This window comes from Trichechus manatus, unplaced genomic scaffold, assembly GCF_000243295.1.
Source record: "Trichechus manatus latirostris isolate Lorelei unplaced genomic scaffold, TriManLat1.0 scaffold00160, whole genome shotgun sequence".
Classification (NCBI taxonomy): Eukaryota; Metazoa; Chordata; class Mammalia; order Sirenia; family Trichechidae; genus Trichechus; species Trichechus manatus.
The window spans coordinates 6,074,249-6,091,986 of record NW_004444096.1 but is presented as its reverse complement, the minus strand read 5'-3'; the positions used below and the strand labels follow the sequence as shown (position 1 = coordinate 6,091,986).

The window sequence follows — 17,738 nt, the reverse complement described above, 5'->3', positions numbered from 1 at the left end:
GACTTTTGCCCTAGAACAAATCAACCTTCGCTGATTCTGCATTAACATTAACACACTGCCAATGAGTTACGTTTTCACTAACAGAGCAGGATATGTCAACTTCTTAATTTGGGTGATCTTTCCATGTTAGAGTACAAACAGTATGTTTTTTGATATAACACTTTTTAACACTGTGTAAAATAACTGTTTAGTACTCTCTGTATATATGATGGAGCCCTGGTGACTCAGCTGCTAACCAAAAGTTCGGTAGTTCGAATCCATCAGCCACTCCTTGGAAACACTTTGGAGCAGTTCTATTCTGTCCTAAGGGTCGCTATGAGTTGGAATTCACTCAAAGGCAAGGTTTCATCTTTTTTATATCTGTGATAGAATTATGTTGATCACAATTTAACCTGGTAAATTCAGTTCGCATTCAGAATATTGAGGTACCTCTGTCAGAAGCCTCTGTCTTTAAGCCTGTTGGAAAAGCCTCACAAAATGATTGCTAAGTCGCAGACTGAAGAATCAGGAAATTCAAATCACTGTGGCAAGTCCTGACACGTGGCAAGCCTAATAATGCCCTCTATTAACTGTGCCTATTTCTCACAAAGCGCTGCCCTGCTGTCAGCCACACCCATCAGTACCTTTTTGGCTATTTTTATATTTTAAATTCCCAACTGGGGACCCACATACCTGCCATGAGAAATGATGCTTCACGGTGGATGCAGGGAAAGCACGAGGAGCCTTTGCTGGAAAAGAGCTGCGCTGGATCACAGAGCTGGGCTGGAATCCTAGGAATCCAAAAGCTGTATACGTAAAAAATGTAAAATCAGAGAGAAAGAAAAATTGTGTATTCGAATGATGTTCTTGACTCATCTCCTGGTGAGCCACCTATGTGTAGTATGAGCAAGAAGCAGTAAACTACCAGCTTCTAAAATGTTCCGGAAATCACAATACAGGAAATTCTCACTGTATATTTGTAATACAAAGCCTATGATTAGCACAATAGAAGGTGAGAGGGAGAGTTTTTTAATCTTTGAAAATCAAAATAGTCTAGAAAAATATGTTTAAGCCACATAAAAGCATGGACAAAAGAAGGTAAATTTGCTTCATGTGACAAAATTCTGCAAATTATTTTTTTCTTTTAATAAAAATAAACAATTACTGGGTGTTCACATTGTGCCAAACAGTATAAAGCACTTTACAAATATTAATTCGTTTCTTTATCAACTGTCAAGATAAAGAAGATATTATAAATATCCGTATTTACCAATGGGAAAGCTGAGGTCCAGATGGGTAAGTAACTTTTTCAGGGTCATTGAAGTTTGAGACACAGGCAATTTTACACCAGAGCACACATTCTTAGAGGCAGCACACCCACCTAATCAACCCACTTCCTCTGTGCCTATATTTTCTGTAGATTTCCATTTCTTTTCTTTTGCACAGAGTGGTTTGTCTAACCATTTTTGTGTGCCCATCCCTGCCTCTTTGAACCAGCCAGGGTAGGCAAACATCCCATTACTGTTCACATGTAAACACACACACACACACACACACACACACACCTTATCCCTTGGTCTAAGCCCACATTTCAGTGTCTCACTCACATTAACCTTGAAGTCTTCTTTCAACCCCTCACTTTCCAATCTTCCATTCCTTAAGGTCCTTTGAACATACCTGCAGCTACTCTAATAAACTTTATTTTAACTAAGATTTTAAATACTTACAGTGTTATCTCACTCAGATAATATGCTAATATTTCAGCTCACACTTTTTTTTATTGTCATCCACAACAAAAGGCCCTACTGAGCATTTCAGATGTGGGACAGACAGGGAGACTGGGCATCTTCAGAGCAGGGACATTGATCTGTGATGTGGTATCTGGAAATACAATCTACCCCATACAAAATTAACTCCATAATAAACTGTGTGGTATTGCTTTTAAGGATTTGAATATTCCACCTTTTTGTAAAATGGAGTTTTTCATCCAGAAAGTCAAGGCTTGTGGTTCGATCTCTGAGTTTCCATGCAGTCCAAAGTTTTTCACCTTTTCAACTTGTCTCCCGTGTGCATGTAGAGTTGCTCCACGCACCCATCAAAATTCTAAAATCTAGATCCTTACTGGAGAATGGGAACATATAAATTCCTTTATCCAGCTCTTTTGCAAATCCAAGTTGACAGGCACTATGTTTATAAGTGATCCTTTGACACGTTTGAATTCTGTCCTTTGTAGTTTGTAGTGTAGGACAATTGTGAACAAGCAGAAAGCTGCCTAATTTTGCTCACTTTTGCCAAATATAAAAATGTCTTAAGTAAATATGAGTTTAGGATTTTTCTTTCAGCTTCAGTTTTGTGGTGTAACACAGTTGTAAGAACTGTAATAAAATATACAGTAGAAATTATTAATATACTTTTAAACTGTCAACCTTATCTTTATTGGAAAATTATTCGAAGTTTTTAGAGTCATGCCTGGTGAGAGATAAATCATTTATTGTATTCTTTTTCATCTTTGTTCTGTAACTCAGAAGCAGAAAGCCTGCAAAGTCATACCCAACTCATGAACTATAGACTCAAGGCACAAATCTGGTATCTATATATCTGCATCTGTATCAATATATCCCTTAGATTTTTTTCTGATCTTCCGACTCTTGTTGATTCATTTTGGTGTATGGGTAGTTGAATTGTACTTACACCACAATGTCCCTACCACTCTTCTCCCCTTGTAGCAGAGATTGTCAGCGCCCCACTCGAATCTCTACAAATTCTGATGAACTTTGGCTGACTCCCTCATCTTTGCGCCTGGGGGCTTCTTTCCCCTTGCTGTTGTTGTTGCTGTGTTGTTCTTAGGCACCACTAGTCAATGTCGACTCACAGCCACCTCAGCTGACAGAGTAGAACTGCCCCATAGGGTTTGCTACGATGAAATTTTTATGAGAGCACATCTCCAGCTCTTTTTCCAGCAGAGCCACTGAGTGGGTTACAACTGTCAACCCTTCATTTAACAGCCAAGCACTTCATTGTTGCCCCAACAGGGCTCATTTCTTTTCCCCTAGAACTGTTGAACCAGCCTTGCTCTTCTCGCATCATTGAATCCAGGATTTTATATAAAAATATCGCAGTGCATTTCGTTTCTCTAATATGCATGCATTGGTAATGAATATTTGAAAAAAGGCCATGTGTCAATGAAAGGGGTCCCCCATCATGAAGACCAGGAAAAGATTCCTTGATATGAGGAAAAGGAGAATAAGCATGATGGCTGAAGATGGTAAAAAGATCAAAGAGAGAGGTCAGAGAAACAGAAACAGAGGAAGAATGCTGTGAGAGGAGAGGCTGCATCCCTGACACTTGTCCTCCACTCACACCAGCACTTTCCTTCATCAAGGTGCTGAATCAATATGGGAGTTGAATAAACATCTGAAGACAACTCACTCTCTGATGGGTGAGCATGCGTTTCCTGCACCCAGGGGATACTTTGGCTATTATTCTCATCAGTATCTGAAGATAATTCCCTTAAAAAGCAGAAAGCATCTGTCATAGTCAATATCATCTAGACATCCTTGTAACTCCTACATTCAGGTACATCTGTAAGCCCTCAGCAAAGAAAAAGGAAAGAAAGCAAAGAAAAAAAAAAAAACAGATGGAACTCAAACAGTGAGGTAGAAAAAAAAGAATATGTCTGAACTTTAGTTTGACTAAACAAAAGGAGTCTGAGATCTATCCTGGGCTGAAAGGCTAACCAAAGACTTTCCTGTTCCTTTACATGGAGCCTTGGTGGCCCAGTGTTTAGTGTTTAGCTGCTGTCTTAGTCATCTACTGCTGCTGTAACAGAAATACCACAAGTGGATAGCTTCAACAAAGAGTAATTTATTCTCACAGTCTAGCAAGTTACAAGTCCAAATTCAGGGCATCAGCTGCAGGAGAAGGCTTTCTCTCTCTGTTGGCTCTGGAGGAAGGTCTTTGTGATGCATCAGTCTTCCCTTGGTCTGGGAGCATCTAAGGGAAGGAACCTCAGGTCCAAAGGATGCACTCTGCTCCCAGCACTGCTTTCTTGGTGGTATGAGATTCTCATCTGTCTCTCCTCGCTTCTCTCTTTTAAATCTCAAAAGAGATTGGCTTAAGACACTATCTCATCAGTATAACTGCCACTAATCCATCTTATTACATCATAGTCATAGAGTTTACAACATACAGGGAAATTAAATCAGATTACAAAATGATACACAATACTGGGAATCATGACTCAGCCAAGTTGACAGATATTTTGGGGGGACACAATTCAATCCATGTCAGCTGCTATTCAAAAGGTTGACAGTTTAAATCCACCAGTCATTCCTTGGAAACCCTAGGGAGCAGTTCTCTGTCCTATAGCATCCCTAGGAGTCAGAATCAACTCAGTGGCAATGGATTTTATTCCTTTACAGAGAAAGCTGATAGAAGTAGAAAAAACACAGGAAGTCAATGCTTCCTTCGTGCAAGACAGGAAGAGTAAGGACAGGTGGGGAAAACAATAGCTGATTTTTCATCATAACTGCTTCTGTACTGTGGATTTTAAAAGTACATGCATGTTTAATTCTGTTTTTTTTTTGTTTTTTTTTAAAGAAAAAGACAAAACTAAGGAAAAAAAGAAAAGAAAATTCCAAGAAGCACAATTCGTAACTGTCAAAGAGAGAAGTTGATAGCAGATATCTTGCTTTGATTTTGGGGTTTTCTTACCCATGAAACCAAATATTCACTTTATAAAGAAATCCCTTGCCAAACTTATTCTGCCAGAGGCTTTTCTTTAATCCAAAGTTGCAAATCCTTTCGTTCCTGTTTGAAGCCAGGTTTACTAAATTTGAATTTCTAAACATATCCTTAGGTAGAGAGCCAGAGAACATCTTGTGACCTGATATCAGTAGATCTCAGTAAAAGGGAGAAGACAGGGTTCAATCAATCATGTTAAGATTAGCCAATGGTTTACCTTCCCTCCTCTTCTCTTTCTAAGTCTCTTGTACCTAGCTTCTTCAAGCCATTTGCTTTTTCTGGAATCTAAATACTCACCCGGTATGCCTATAGAATAAATGTTCAGAATAAACCTTACAATCACATTTCATTGAGTTTTGATTATTTTTAACACTTCGTTGTCAGAAATGGGATTCAGAGAAAATTGGAGATCCATCCAGACATCACTGAGCCAAGTTCCCCATTTTGTGATGAGAGATCAAACATATGGTACAAAACATGGGAATTAAAGAGTCTTTCATCTTTCAACATACCTAGGCCAACCGAAAACCAAAAAACAGAACCCATTGCCTTGAGTTGATTTCAACTCAACCTAAACACATGTAAATGACTGAGATTGCACAGTTCTTCTTGACAATGAGGCAGAAAGCTTGGGGGAAGAATCTGGCCTCCATTGCCCTACCCTCAGGCCTGCAGCCTGTGGATGTAGTGTCAAGAGAGCTTTTGAAAAAAGGACCTCTCTCAACTGAGTCAAGATATTTTTAAAAAATGAGAATCACAATGAAGAAAACTCACCTCTCCCCTCTGGTTTCTCTGTGTCATACAGCTAAACTGCTTTTCTTAAAGATTATGATATTAGTTACGGGTTAAGACTACTGAGAAGAAACAGTTTCAGAGGAATACAACTGTGTGCACTCATGCATTGCTTAATGTCCATGATACATTCTGTGAAATAGGACATTGTGTGATCTGGATGTTGTGCACACACCAGGCAGTCCCTGGGTTATGAAAATCCTACTTAGGTACAACCCGTAGTTATGAACCAACACCTATAAAGCCTATTACATTAAAAATTCCAGATACATACAATGGTTTGCAATAACAAACAGGTGTTACTTTGTGACACACCTCAAAACATTATTATTATTATTACTATATTATTATGGGAAAGATATTTCTGTGTATCTGGACATATTTCTCTAATGTTTTTTATGCACAGAAATGTACCACTATATATTATGTATAACCTTATGGATCACAAATATATATGCAGTCAGAGGTTCACTGAACAGTGCATGACTTACATACTTCTGTTTCCCCTCCCCACAAGAACAATGGTTAGTCTGGTTTCCTAAAAGAAATGTTTCTTTTCTTTTCTTTCTTTATCTTTTTTTTCTCCAAACACATTTACACTTGTCAAAATCTGTAGATGTAAAAGAGTATGTATATGTGAGCGCATTGGCAGGAGGGGTAACTACCGACATGGGCAATATCAGATGTTTCATTCCAATGCTCATTGAGTAAATCACCAGGAGATAGCAACAATGAACCCACTGGCTGTCGATCACCTCTTCTTGATAAGATTGGGAAATGAGTTCTGACCTCGCAGACCCTCTGAGGTCAGACCTAAAATAAAGTGTTTTTTTACTCCAGAATAGAAAAACATACTAAAGGACAGAGCTTGGAAAAGTTTTATTGGCCGTGGTGTAAAATACTGACTCTGAAAAACTATGAAATATGTCAGAAACTTGACAAAGTTTGATCAGTTTTGATGGTCTTCTTTCCTTGTTCACTGTTTATTGCCTGCACCTGTAATATGAAAAGATATTTTTACTTCTGTGCGATCTGCCTACGAGGCAAAGGTTTGTGTCTCTGAGGTATGTTAACTTTTATGCCCTTGACTAAGAAGCCAAGCCACATGATTTTGAAAAAGCTAACGTTTTTGTTTTTATTTCCTTTTTAAACCCTCTGCTTAAATAACAATTGTGTTTCATTGACCTGTGATAAACTTCTGACAACATGGAAACTTCATGAAAAGACATAAAAGGATTTTTCCTGCTTTGCAAGGAAAGAGTTGTAGGGGAAAACAAAAAAGGCTTATTTAATGTGTTATAAATTGCATGAAACATGTGATCCAATCAGGAGAAGGGTCTAATTTTCTTTGGTTTAAAATTTTATGTGTTAGCATCTTCTCTTATATTTTGCCTAATATGACACAAGAAGAGCATAATATTACTAGTCATAATTGTAGTTATCTTTTTAATAGTTAACTTGGTTGCAACTTTATTGGTAAATTTAAATCTAGCAGGATCGAATTCAAGGGGTTTCAACTGAGGGTTACTTCCCTTACCTCTAAGAGTTTCATTAATACTCAGTCCTGGACTATTCTTGGTATAACCTAACTATTTGCTTTACATTCATTTTTGTTATGTCTGAAGATTATTACATGTTATGTCTAAAATTTTTTTCTCACAAAGGACTGGGCTCATCCATTTTCAAAAATTAGAAAATAAAGTTAATCACTAAGTTTTGAGATTATTTTGTCTGGAGTTTTCTTTTGGGTTCACTTTTTTTTGCTTTGCATTACTTGATAACGAATTCCCATCGGGTCTTTCACTTGTGTGAATTATTATCAGTAATACATTAACCACGGCTTTCTTAAGTTTTATCATTTGCAGATGGTGCTTGGTGATGTCCTGGAGGTGCCTGCAATAAACAACAGGTCAGAGACTTTCCCCCCAAAAGGGACCCATAAAAAAGTCTATGCCAGGTGTTTGGACACAGATTTCTAAATGCCACTACTTATACCACTGGATTGAATTAAGATTTCCAGAATTCTTATGAAGAAGCTGATGAGTTCATGACTGCTGATCCAGGATACATGGTACAGAAATTAATTGCAGGACTGAGGGAACAAAAGGATTACTGTGGGTTTTATGTTGGGGGATATTACTTAATGTTTTAGTGTTTTGTTTCCTGGGCATAAGGAACCATTTCTTCTTTTCTCCAAAGCCATCAATACCTTAGAATAATTCAATAGGCTGTGGTTACGCAAACAGAGATGAAACATCATTTCTCTCTACCTATTTCCTCTGGAATTGGAAAGCTCTTAATGAGCATTCTTAATTTTTATGGCAATATATTTTTGGAAGTTCAATAAGAATTTGACCCCCTTGTTAACAGGACATAATTCAAAAATCTCAATTATGCAGCCAAGCTTTCATTAGAATGTCATAATTGAGAATGGTGCTCGGAGGATCACGTGTGAGCAGAACTCCCAGCAAGACCATTATATGATAAATTACCATTCTGGCTACACCTATGTAAATAATAATGAACAGTCATGTTTTAAATCAAGAAAAACTTTGCTTTGTGAGTGTCTTCTGATTGAGAGGGGGGTGACCATAGAGAGAAAGTTTGTTTCAATAGGAAATTATGACTACTCCTCGTGGGCTATCAGATTTTGGGTTTTGTTCATTGTCTAAGAAACCACAGACAACTAGTGAGTTTGTTTTCTACTTGCAGATTACAATTGCTCTTCTTGCAAAGTTTATGCTGTTCATTATGTATCTTTTCATAAACAATTACCCAAAAAGAAAATTTGGAACTGTGAGAGAGATTAAGACTTAAGGCCATCAAGAAATTAACTAAACTACTATCAAATCTGCATCTATTGAGAAAGAGCATAAATTGGCTATCCTATAACAGCCATAATTCCCTTAGTTACTGAAATTGGTTTAAACTATGTAAACATATATGTGTATTGTAAGGTTACAAATGATTACAGACAAAGTGGCCCCCTTAATAATATAGACAATGCTACCTTCTCTCTCTCTGAAATAATACAGAGAAAGGGAATCACATTATAAAATACATTAGCTCTTGGTTATTTATCTGCTTCCCACGAAAGAGTTCATAGTTTGGTAAAATAAAATGGTTGTGTGCTATATATTAATGACACCTAAGTGAAAGTACATTGGAGTACAGTTTAAGCTGAAGTTCAGGACTAGAGATGCAGTGCATTTTGCAGATACTCCTCATGCATCTTCTTAGGACTCATGGTCCCAGTTAAGAAATTTGGCTTCGTGCCCAAGACAAGCCTTTCAGATCATTGGCTTATACATTCTCCTCATCCTCATCTTTTATATTATTATCCAGCAACTAAGCTGCTTGGCGTCTGGGGCCTTAAAAGCTTGTGAGCAGCCATCTAAAGTACAGCAAATGGTCTCACTCCAACCAGAGGAACAATGAAGGTAAGAAGCTAAAGATCCAACAAAATTAACATATGTTCCACTAAAAGTTACCCCACAACCAGTACCTACAAGAACAGAAGAACCTACATTGGTGCCTGGCTAACTCTTAGTGATCAAAGATTCTAAGCAAATCATGATGAGGAGGGGTGAGACGTTAGAGAAAGAAATAGATAGCAGATATTTTGATTTTATTTTGAGATTTTCTTTCCCACGAAAACAAATATTCACTTTAAAGGAATCCGTGACAAAAATCACTCCACCAGCCATTTTTGTTTCACCTGATATCGCAGATCTTTTCTTTCCAGTTTGAAGCCAGGCTCACCAAATTTGAGTATCAAAAGATATGGCTGGGTGACAGCTGCCACGGCCTCCACCAGACTGAGTCCAGTACAGCTAGATGGTGCCCAGCTACCACCACTGTCTGCTCTGACCAGGATTACAACAGAGGGTTCTGGACAGACCTGGAGAAGGATGTAGAACAAAATTCTAACACACACAAAAAAGACCAGATTTACTGGCCTAAAAGAGTCTGGAGAAACCCCTAGAGTATGGCCCCCAGACACCCTTTTAGCTCAGTGGTGAAGTCACTTCCAAGGTGCACCGTTCAGCCGGGGATTGGATACCCCCATACAACAAGACAGGCCTGATGGGGCACAGCAGTCCAGAGACAAGGACTAGAAGGCAGAAGGGGACAGGAAAGCTGGTGATAGGGAACCCAAGGTTCAGAGAGTATAGTGTTTACATGTAGCGGGGTTGTTAACCATTGTCAGAGGGCAATATGTGTAGTGTTTAATGAGAAACTATTTTGTTCTGTAAACCTTCATTTAAAGTGAGAATAGCAGCACAACTGGAAGAATGTAATCCACCTCACTGAACGGTGCATGTAGAAATTTTTGAAATGGTGTGTCTTTCGCCATGTATTTTTTACCAAAAAAAAAAAAAAAGTCATGAAGGGGCAGGGCTGACATGTCTTGGGGTTGTTCATCAATGTCATACAACAATATGGGTGCTACGGTTTCATGAGAAAATATTTGTTCTGTAAACCTTCACCTAAAGTACAATAAAAAAAATTTAAAGGAGAAAAAAAGAGATATGGCTGGGTGGAAGGGCAGAGAGTATCTTGTGACTGATCTCAGTAAAAGGGGAGGGCAGGGTTCAATCAGCCGTGTTACCGTTAGTCGCTGGTTGATCTATATTTCCCCTCCTCTTCTCTTTGTAAACCCCATTGTACATAGCTTCTTCCACCCGTTTGACTTTCCTGAAATCAAAACTGCATCCCTATATTCATGCAGAATAACTGCTCAGAATAAAACTTTTGTGCAAATTTCAGTGAGTTTTATTTTTAACAATACTATTAGTTTTTTATTTATTAAAAATATATTATTTTCAAAACACATGAACAATAAAGCCTAAACATTTCAAATATCAAGAAAGTGCATAGCATGACCTTCAGGTCCAAGTTCCAACATTATAAGTGAAGTTTTCCTAAGTCAATCTACACACATAATGTGAAGCATTCTCTTTGAAGACCTATTATATTTATACTGTGAGAAATACAACATACTAGGTCCTTTTCTCTTCCTGGCTCTGGGGATATTAAACCCAGCTTTGGCTTCTCAATTATTATCATTTCATTGCAAAATTAAACAAGAAATCAGACAGAGATGACAATCCACATTTCTTAAGATATAAATACAATAGTTATAAAAGGGAACTGGCTTTTGATGGCTGGGAGTCAGGAAGATCCCAGTCAGGCCACAGGCATCAGACTTCATTGCTGTCCCCACCCCTTCTCTGACACACTCAGAGATCCTAAATCAAATGTTTTCCTCCACACCCTCAAACAGAGAATTGTGCAGTGTTTGATATACGACTTTTGGAAAAGGGTGTTTGGGATTGCTCAGATAATAAGGTCTTCAATGCACATGTAAAGGACTCTTCCTGATAAATACACAGAAGGCAATAAAGGTTCGTGGGATACAGAATGAGGCATTGTAAATTCATGGGACCAGGGCTTGGTTCTCTTTCTCCTTGCAAAATCTGGAAGCAATCATACGGAGACTGCAGATTTCAATGGCAGGGCCAAAGACTGCCAGGTGTTCCGCAGAATTCAGGAGCATTAAGGGAAGACCCATCAATGTGCTCCCCTCTTAATGAAACATAGGAAGATACTAACTTATGGCACTTTCATCTCTGAATTTATATTTCTATAAGTAACTATCTAGAAAGAGCATTAAATTTATTTTTTAACTTTCAGGAAAATAAGGTGAGGATGAGAATTCCCAGTTTAGTATGCCATACAGAGGTTGGCATACTATAAACAGACTACGTTTAAATGAAGTTGATATATATTATTTGGTGTTAAGTCAAATTTATTTAAATTTCTGCAGAGAAAACTTACAAGAATATGTACATAAAACTACATTATATTTAATATTCAAACATAGCTAATAAAATAAAAATATTCATAAAATTCTTTACCTTGATGCTTTATAATTTCAGGTGTAGGCACAGAAAGTCCATCAATTTTAAAACAACAGGGTTTCAAAGATATGTAAATTACATGGTAAGACACAATTCTAACGTTTTGCAGACCCCTGCTATTACCGTAGACAATTAGCAAAAAATGAGATAAAGTATCATTCTTAGCAATGCTGGACCTGCACTACAGCCTGCCCCCACCCCATGCCCCAAGGAACCCTTAAATAGGCTGCTGCTGACAGATATAACGATTTTTTGCCTCACACTTTTCACTCAAAGTTTCTCCACTTTGACGGTACGAAATGCAGTTCTTTGGATTTGAAAGTTGAGATATTGAAAATCTGTAAAGAAGAAGATAATGTTGACATGTAAGAAAAGGAAATGAGAATATTGAGGGATAGTGTTTTTTATTAAATAATACAATTTTTAAAGTATTTGAGAAGCTATTAACATATTAAGCATTCATTATTATTTTTTTCCATACAATAATGACAATTTTCATGACTTCAAGGCACAGTGTTACAGAAATCCTCAATACTCAATAGCATTGAGGCCAGGGATTTCTTTGTCTTTGTTGTTGTCTTTAATGGTTTTATTGGATGATATATGTCACTTCTATTTTGTTTAAAGATGGACCAGCTGATCTAGTCTAGGGAGACAAATCAAAGCATCTAATTTGCCATTGAATGATGTTGCAAGTTCCATGTTTATAATGAAAATAATATTCAAAGATGACATGGATACAGAAGGTAATCCCAGAATATTTGAAGCATGGGAGGATGCTGAGAATATTGTGCTCCCCCAGAATAAATGAGAAACGGGTATCACACTTTTGGGAACTACCTCTGTATACGTGCGCATATTTGCATGCATGTTCATATCTATGTATCTTTGCAAAAGCTAAAAAACAAAAAAATCATGTCAAAAGTTATGGGCGTAAAGACACCCACCTTCCTGTGACTTGGGCGTTAATCTGCGTGTTCTGGGTTGGGCTAACATTGTACTGTGCTGCACCGAACCTCTTTTCTAATCTCACGCCCTGGACGGGTCACCTTTGCCGCAGTGCTCCTGGACGTTACCTGCACTGTCTGGTCTCAGGATAAAATGACAAAGATAGAAAGGGCACCCGCAGGCCGCCAGAAACTTACAGATCCCGGGAGAGAGCAGAGCCGTCCTCCCACACCCAGGCGCCACGCGTTTCGTTATAAGAGAGTCCAATCCAGTAATAGCGTGGTTTAGATTTCAAAAAATCCTGCTTGGAAACAGAGACAAGCATATTAACCTAATTTTCATCTACTCAGCGATTAATGTACGTCAGACTTGGCCTGTCAATCACACAGACCAAAATCCTCTTTAACTTCTAATTTAGAAGGTGCAGTCACAGAGCTCCTCTGTCTCATTTATCAGGCCCATTCATTTATGAAGATAAAAATACCACAAAACCTCACTTCAATATGGACTGAAAATGTTATAAAGGTAGTTAGAGTTTCACAGAACACTTTCTTCATGGGGATCACCACTTACTGATCCAAATCAACAGTATTTTGAAGGATATGTCACGGATAGAATTTACTATAAACTCAGCACAGGTTCTGCATACAGCTAGAGAAATTTTCACTTTTTCTTATGAAGTGGACAATTTTATAATAATATCCTCTATAGTGGTTCCACATTATATCCCAAAGACATGACAAAAGGTGCATAATTACAAAATAAATTATAAATTCAACTAAAACCACTAAAAATTACAAAATCATTTAGTTGGTTCCTTGAATAAAATTAGTAAAAGTAGTAATCTAGCATTTCTTCTTGGAATTCTGACCAAAAATTTTCTTGCACTTTATTTAACATGTTGATTTGTTTCCCTAAGGTATAAATCTTTGAGGAATCTTCTGTGAGTTGTATAATGATTGATTCAAGATACAGGAAACTAATAGGTCATTTGTTCAAAAGTAACCACCTGTTTACTCTCCAATTAAAAACTTAAGTCAAAATATTCAGCGTAAAGAAAATCTAACACCTCTACAACAAAAAGACAAATAATCTGATTTAAAAATGGGCAAAGGAAATGAACAGACACTTCACCAAAGAAGACATTCAAGCGGCCAACAGACACATGAGGAAATGCTCGCGATCACCAGCCATTAGAGATATACAAATTACAACCACAATGAGATACAGTCTCACTCCTGCATTACTGGCATGAATCAAAAACCTAGAAATAACAAATGTTGAAGAGGCTGCAGGGAGATCAGAACTCTTATGCAGTGCTGGTAGGAATGCAAACTGATACAACCATTTTGGAAAACGATATGGCGCTTCCTTAGAAAGTTAGAAATAGAAATACCATACAATCCAGCAATCCCACTCCTAGGAATATATCCTAGAGAAATAAGAGCCGTCATCACAAGAATAGACATGCACACCCATGTTCATTGCAGCACTGTTCACACTAGCAAAAAGATGGAAACAACCTAGATGCCCATCAACAGATGAATGGATAAACAAACTATGGTACATGCACACAATGGAGTACTATGCAATGATAAAGAACAATGATGAATCTGTGAAGCATCTCATAACATGGATGAAACTGGAGGACATAATGTTGAGTGAAATAAGTCAATCACAAAAGGACAAATATTGTATGAGACCTCTATTGTAAAAAGCCATGAAAAAGTTTAGACACAAAAAGAAACAATCTTTGTTGGTTACTAGGGATGGGAGGGGTGTGGGAGAAATACTAAACAGATAATAGATAAGCGGTAACTTTGGTGAAGGGTAAGACAGTACACAATACAGGAGAAACCAGCACAACTTGTACAAGGAAAGGTCGTGGAAGCTCCATAGATACATCCAAACTCTCTAATGGTCTGAATTACTGGGCAGAGGGTTGTGGGAACCATCGTCTCAGGGAGGATCTGGCTCAATTGGCATAACACAGTTTATAAAGAAAATGTCCTACATTCTACCTTGATGAGTAGCGTCTCAAGTCTTAAGAGCCTGTGAGCAGCCATCTAAGATTCTCCACTGGGCTCACCCCCTCGGGAGAAGGTAAAAATAAGAAAACAAGATCCAAGGGAAAGATGAGTCCAAAGGACTGATGGACCACAGCTACCACGGCCTCCATCAGACTGAGTCCAGTACAACTAGATGGTGCCCGGCTACCACCACTGACTGGTCTGACGGGGATCACAACAGAAGGTTCTGGACAGAGCTGGAGAAAAATGTAGAACAATATTCTAACTCACAAAAAAAGACCAGACTTACTGGCCTGACAGAGGCGAGAGAAACCCCAAGAGTATGGCTCCCGGACACCCTTTAAGCTCAGTGATGAAGTCATTCCCGAGGTTCACACTTCAGCCAAAGATTAGACAGCCCCATAAAACAAAACAAGACTAAAGGGGCACACCAGCCCAGGTGCAACGACAAGAAGGCAGGAGGGGAATGGAAAGCTTGTAATAGGGAACCCAAGATTGAGAGGGGACAGTGTTGACACGTGGGGATGTTAAACATTGTCATAAAGCAATATGTGTCTTAAATGTTTAATGAGAAACTATTTGTTCTGTAACCTTCATCTAAAGTACAATGAAAAATAATAATAAAAAATAAAAAAAGATTCAGCTTATTTTGATGTTATAGTTTTCTAGGCCAAACAAAATGTGGGAAACCAAAATAAAGTACATGCCAATTCATCTCTGTTTTTCAGCCAAAGTAGACTGGAATTCTGAGAAGCACAGGAATTCCTACTTTCTGCCCAGGTTTTCCTTTGATTAGAAATGAAATAGCAGCTGCATTGGTACCCAATCCACTTCTCTGGACAAGAACAGCAGTCAGAATCTAAGGGAAAAAATCAAACATGATTGACGGCACTGAACATTTCAACATTTCAATGCTATCTACTCATTCAAAAGTCATTTCTTATTTATTCATTTTTCTACAAATATTCTGAGAGTTTACCATAAAGGTACACATGTGACCAAGTCAGATATGACCTTTTTCCTCAGGGAGATCATATTCTAGAGAAAGAGGCAGAATTATACAATTTCCAATCACCTATTAATTGCATTGAATAATAATTTTGGTAGGTATGCAAAAGAAGTTCCATATATTAAAACAGGGTGCAGCAGAAAATTAAATGGAGAAAGTTAGAAAAATCTTTTCTTTTATTAACAACTGAGCCAAAGCTGAGCTAAACTGTGTCAACAGGAGTTAAATAAATCAAAACCAAACCAAACCCAGTGTGGTTGAGCTGATTCTGACTCATAGCAACTTATATAGCACAGAGTTGATTTGATAACTCATAGGATTTACAAGGGTGTAATCTTTACGGAAGTAGACATCCACATCTTTCTCCTGAGGAGCTTCTGGTGGGTTCAAATTGCCGACCTTTAGGTTAGCAGCTAAGTGCTTAACCACTGCGTCACCAGAGCTCCTTAAATAATTCAAACAGAGATTTAAATGGAAAAAGCATTTTAGCATATTTCCTAAGTCCAAAAAAAAAAACAACGCAATGCATTGGTGCAATTCTGATATATATATTTTTCAAAAATCAAGATAAATAAAGCAATTAACTTCAAGTCCGATAATGCAGGTTATCAGAGAGAGTGTCTTCAGGGTTTCTTATCCTCAGGAATAAAAGTCATGGCACATGGCAGTCATTCAAATGGTCACCAAATGAATGGCTCCAAAGTTAAAATATGAATGAAGTTCTATAAGATTACGGAAGGTGAGGAGTGTATAAGAAAAATATTTAAGAATGTCTGACTCTCACTGGATAAGTAGGATTTAGGATTGCAGAAATGTGGGCAATAATTTCTGAGTCGCAGCTTCCAGCAGAAGCAAATGTAAATAGATAGGAAGGTATGGCCTAGGAGCAAACCCAGGCAGGTAATCAGGATTAGCTGTAATATTTACTGTTGTTTTTTTCTAATTTGTTGCTTAAGGATGAGCATTTCTATGGGAAAAAAAATAGCTGTCATTTCAAACTTAATATTTTCTGTATTACTTTAACATATAAGTGATGTACACTCCATGTTATTTAATCATTTTTACATAAGAGAAAAATGGAATGAGAATGTCTTGCAACTAGGGAAGTGAACTCATATGACTGCGTAATATTCCAACAAGCCGCGTGTGGGAATAACAAGAAACTGTCCATTTTTCTCTTCTACCAACAATAAGAAAACCCTGCTGGCATAGTGCTTAAGAGCTTTGTCTGCTAACCCAAAGGTTAGCAGTTCAAGTCCAACAATTGCTCCTTGGAAACACTATGGGGCAGTTCTACTCTGTCCTATAGGGTCACTATGAGTCGGAATCGACTCGAAGGCAATGGGTGTGGTTTGGTTTGAGTACCAACAACAAGGTTTCCAAAGCTTGGGGCCTACCTTCCTGGAGTCCTTTGGTGGGTCCTGGAGAGAATGCTATAAGAAATGATTAGAAATTCACATAATTAGGTTCAGACTTAAGTGTATCCACGAGATAATAAAATACTACACATCAGTAAAATGAAACCTGTCTTGCTAAATGGTTTTATCACACTTTCAATCTTCATAAGGACTTGCATGGAGAAACTCACACATTTTCACCAAAATTCCCAAAGTAGCCATCAACAAAAGACACACTACTCCTAAGATCGCGGAAATCAACCTCCATGGAGTGGTCTGAAAAACTGAAGAAAAATAGAGGTAAGGTGAACACTTAAACAACACACACAGGGACTGAATTTTTTAAAAACAGAAGTCAATTAGAACGGTTCCAAAAATATTTTTTTGATTTGATAAGATAGTCATTTTGCTAATGAAACTGCAGAACCGAAAACATTCCATTCAGAACTTTAACTAATACCACTGTCTTTGCCCAGTGTACTCTATTCTTCAGTGAGATTAGTCAGCCATTTACTGCTCTATCAATTCTGTCTCTAGAAGACAGTAAGTAAATTTACCATTTATTTCTTAAACTGGCAAATTGCATACAGTTCTGGGGTAAGAAGACAGCAAGAGGCTCCAATGTATGGTTTGTGAGCTTCCACAAGTGTCACTTTTATTCTCTCAACCAACGCACAAGGTAGAGAGTGTGATCGCCCTTAGGCAGATGAGAAAATTGAAAGTCCAAGAATAATGTTAACTTTTCATGGTGTCAAAGTGAGTAAATAGCCACATCAGAAAGCAAATTAAATCCTGTCCAGGCCCAGAGTCCTTCATTTAGCACATTCTGTCACTGTCACTGACAACAGCTCTATTCGGGAGTGTGCCCTTCTGCTCATCTTAACGCAGGCTCTGCTCTGAGAAATGTCTCCCTGCT

The 17,738-nt window shown here is 37.9% G+C and overlaps 1 protein-coding gene across 1 annotated transcript in view; it reads right to left on the bottom strand.

Moving 5' to 3' along the window:
• Window positions 1-11,655: 11,655 nt before the first annotated feature.
• Window positions 11,656-17,738, bottom strand: part of LOC101351368 (natural killer cells antigen CD94-like) — a 31,686-nt gene continuing 25,603 nt past the window's right edge. The window contains exons 2-7 of the mRNA XM_023740640.1: window positions 17,024-17,106; window positions 16,950-16,983; window positions 16,823-16,846; window positions 15,124-15,275; window positions 12,584-12,687; window positions 11,656-11,776 (exon numbers count right to left, since the gene is read on the bottom strand). Coding sequence (XP_023596408.1) covers window positions 11,656-11,776; window positions 12,584-12,687; window positions 15,124-15,275; window positions 16,823-16,846; window positions 16,950-16,983; window positions 17,024-17,106 — 518 coding nt within the window. The remainder of the gene's footprint in view (window positions 11,777-12,583; window positions 12,688-15,123; window positions 15,276-16,822; window positions 16,847-16,949; window positions 16,984-17,023; window positions 17,107-17,738) is intronic.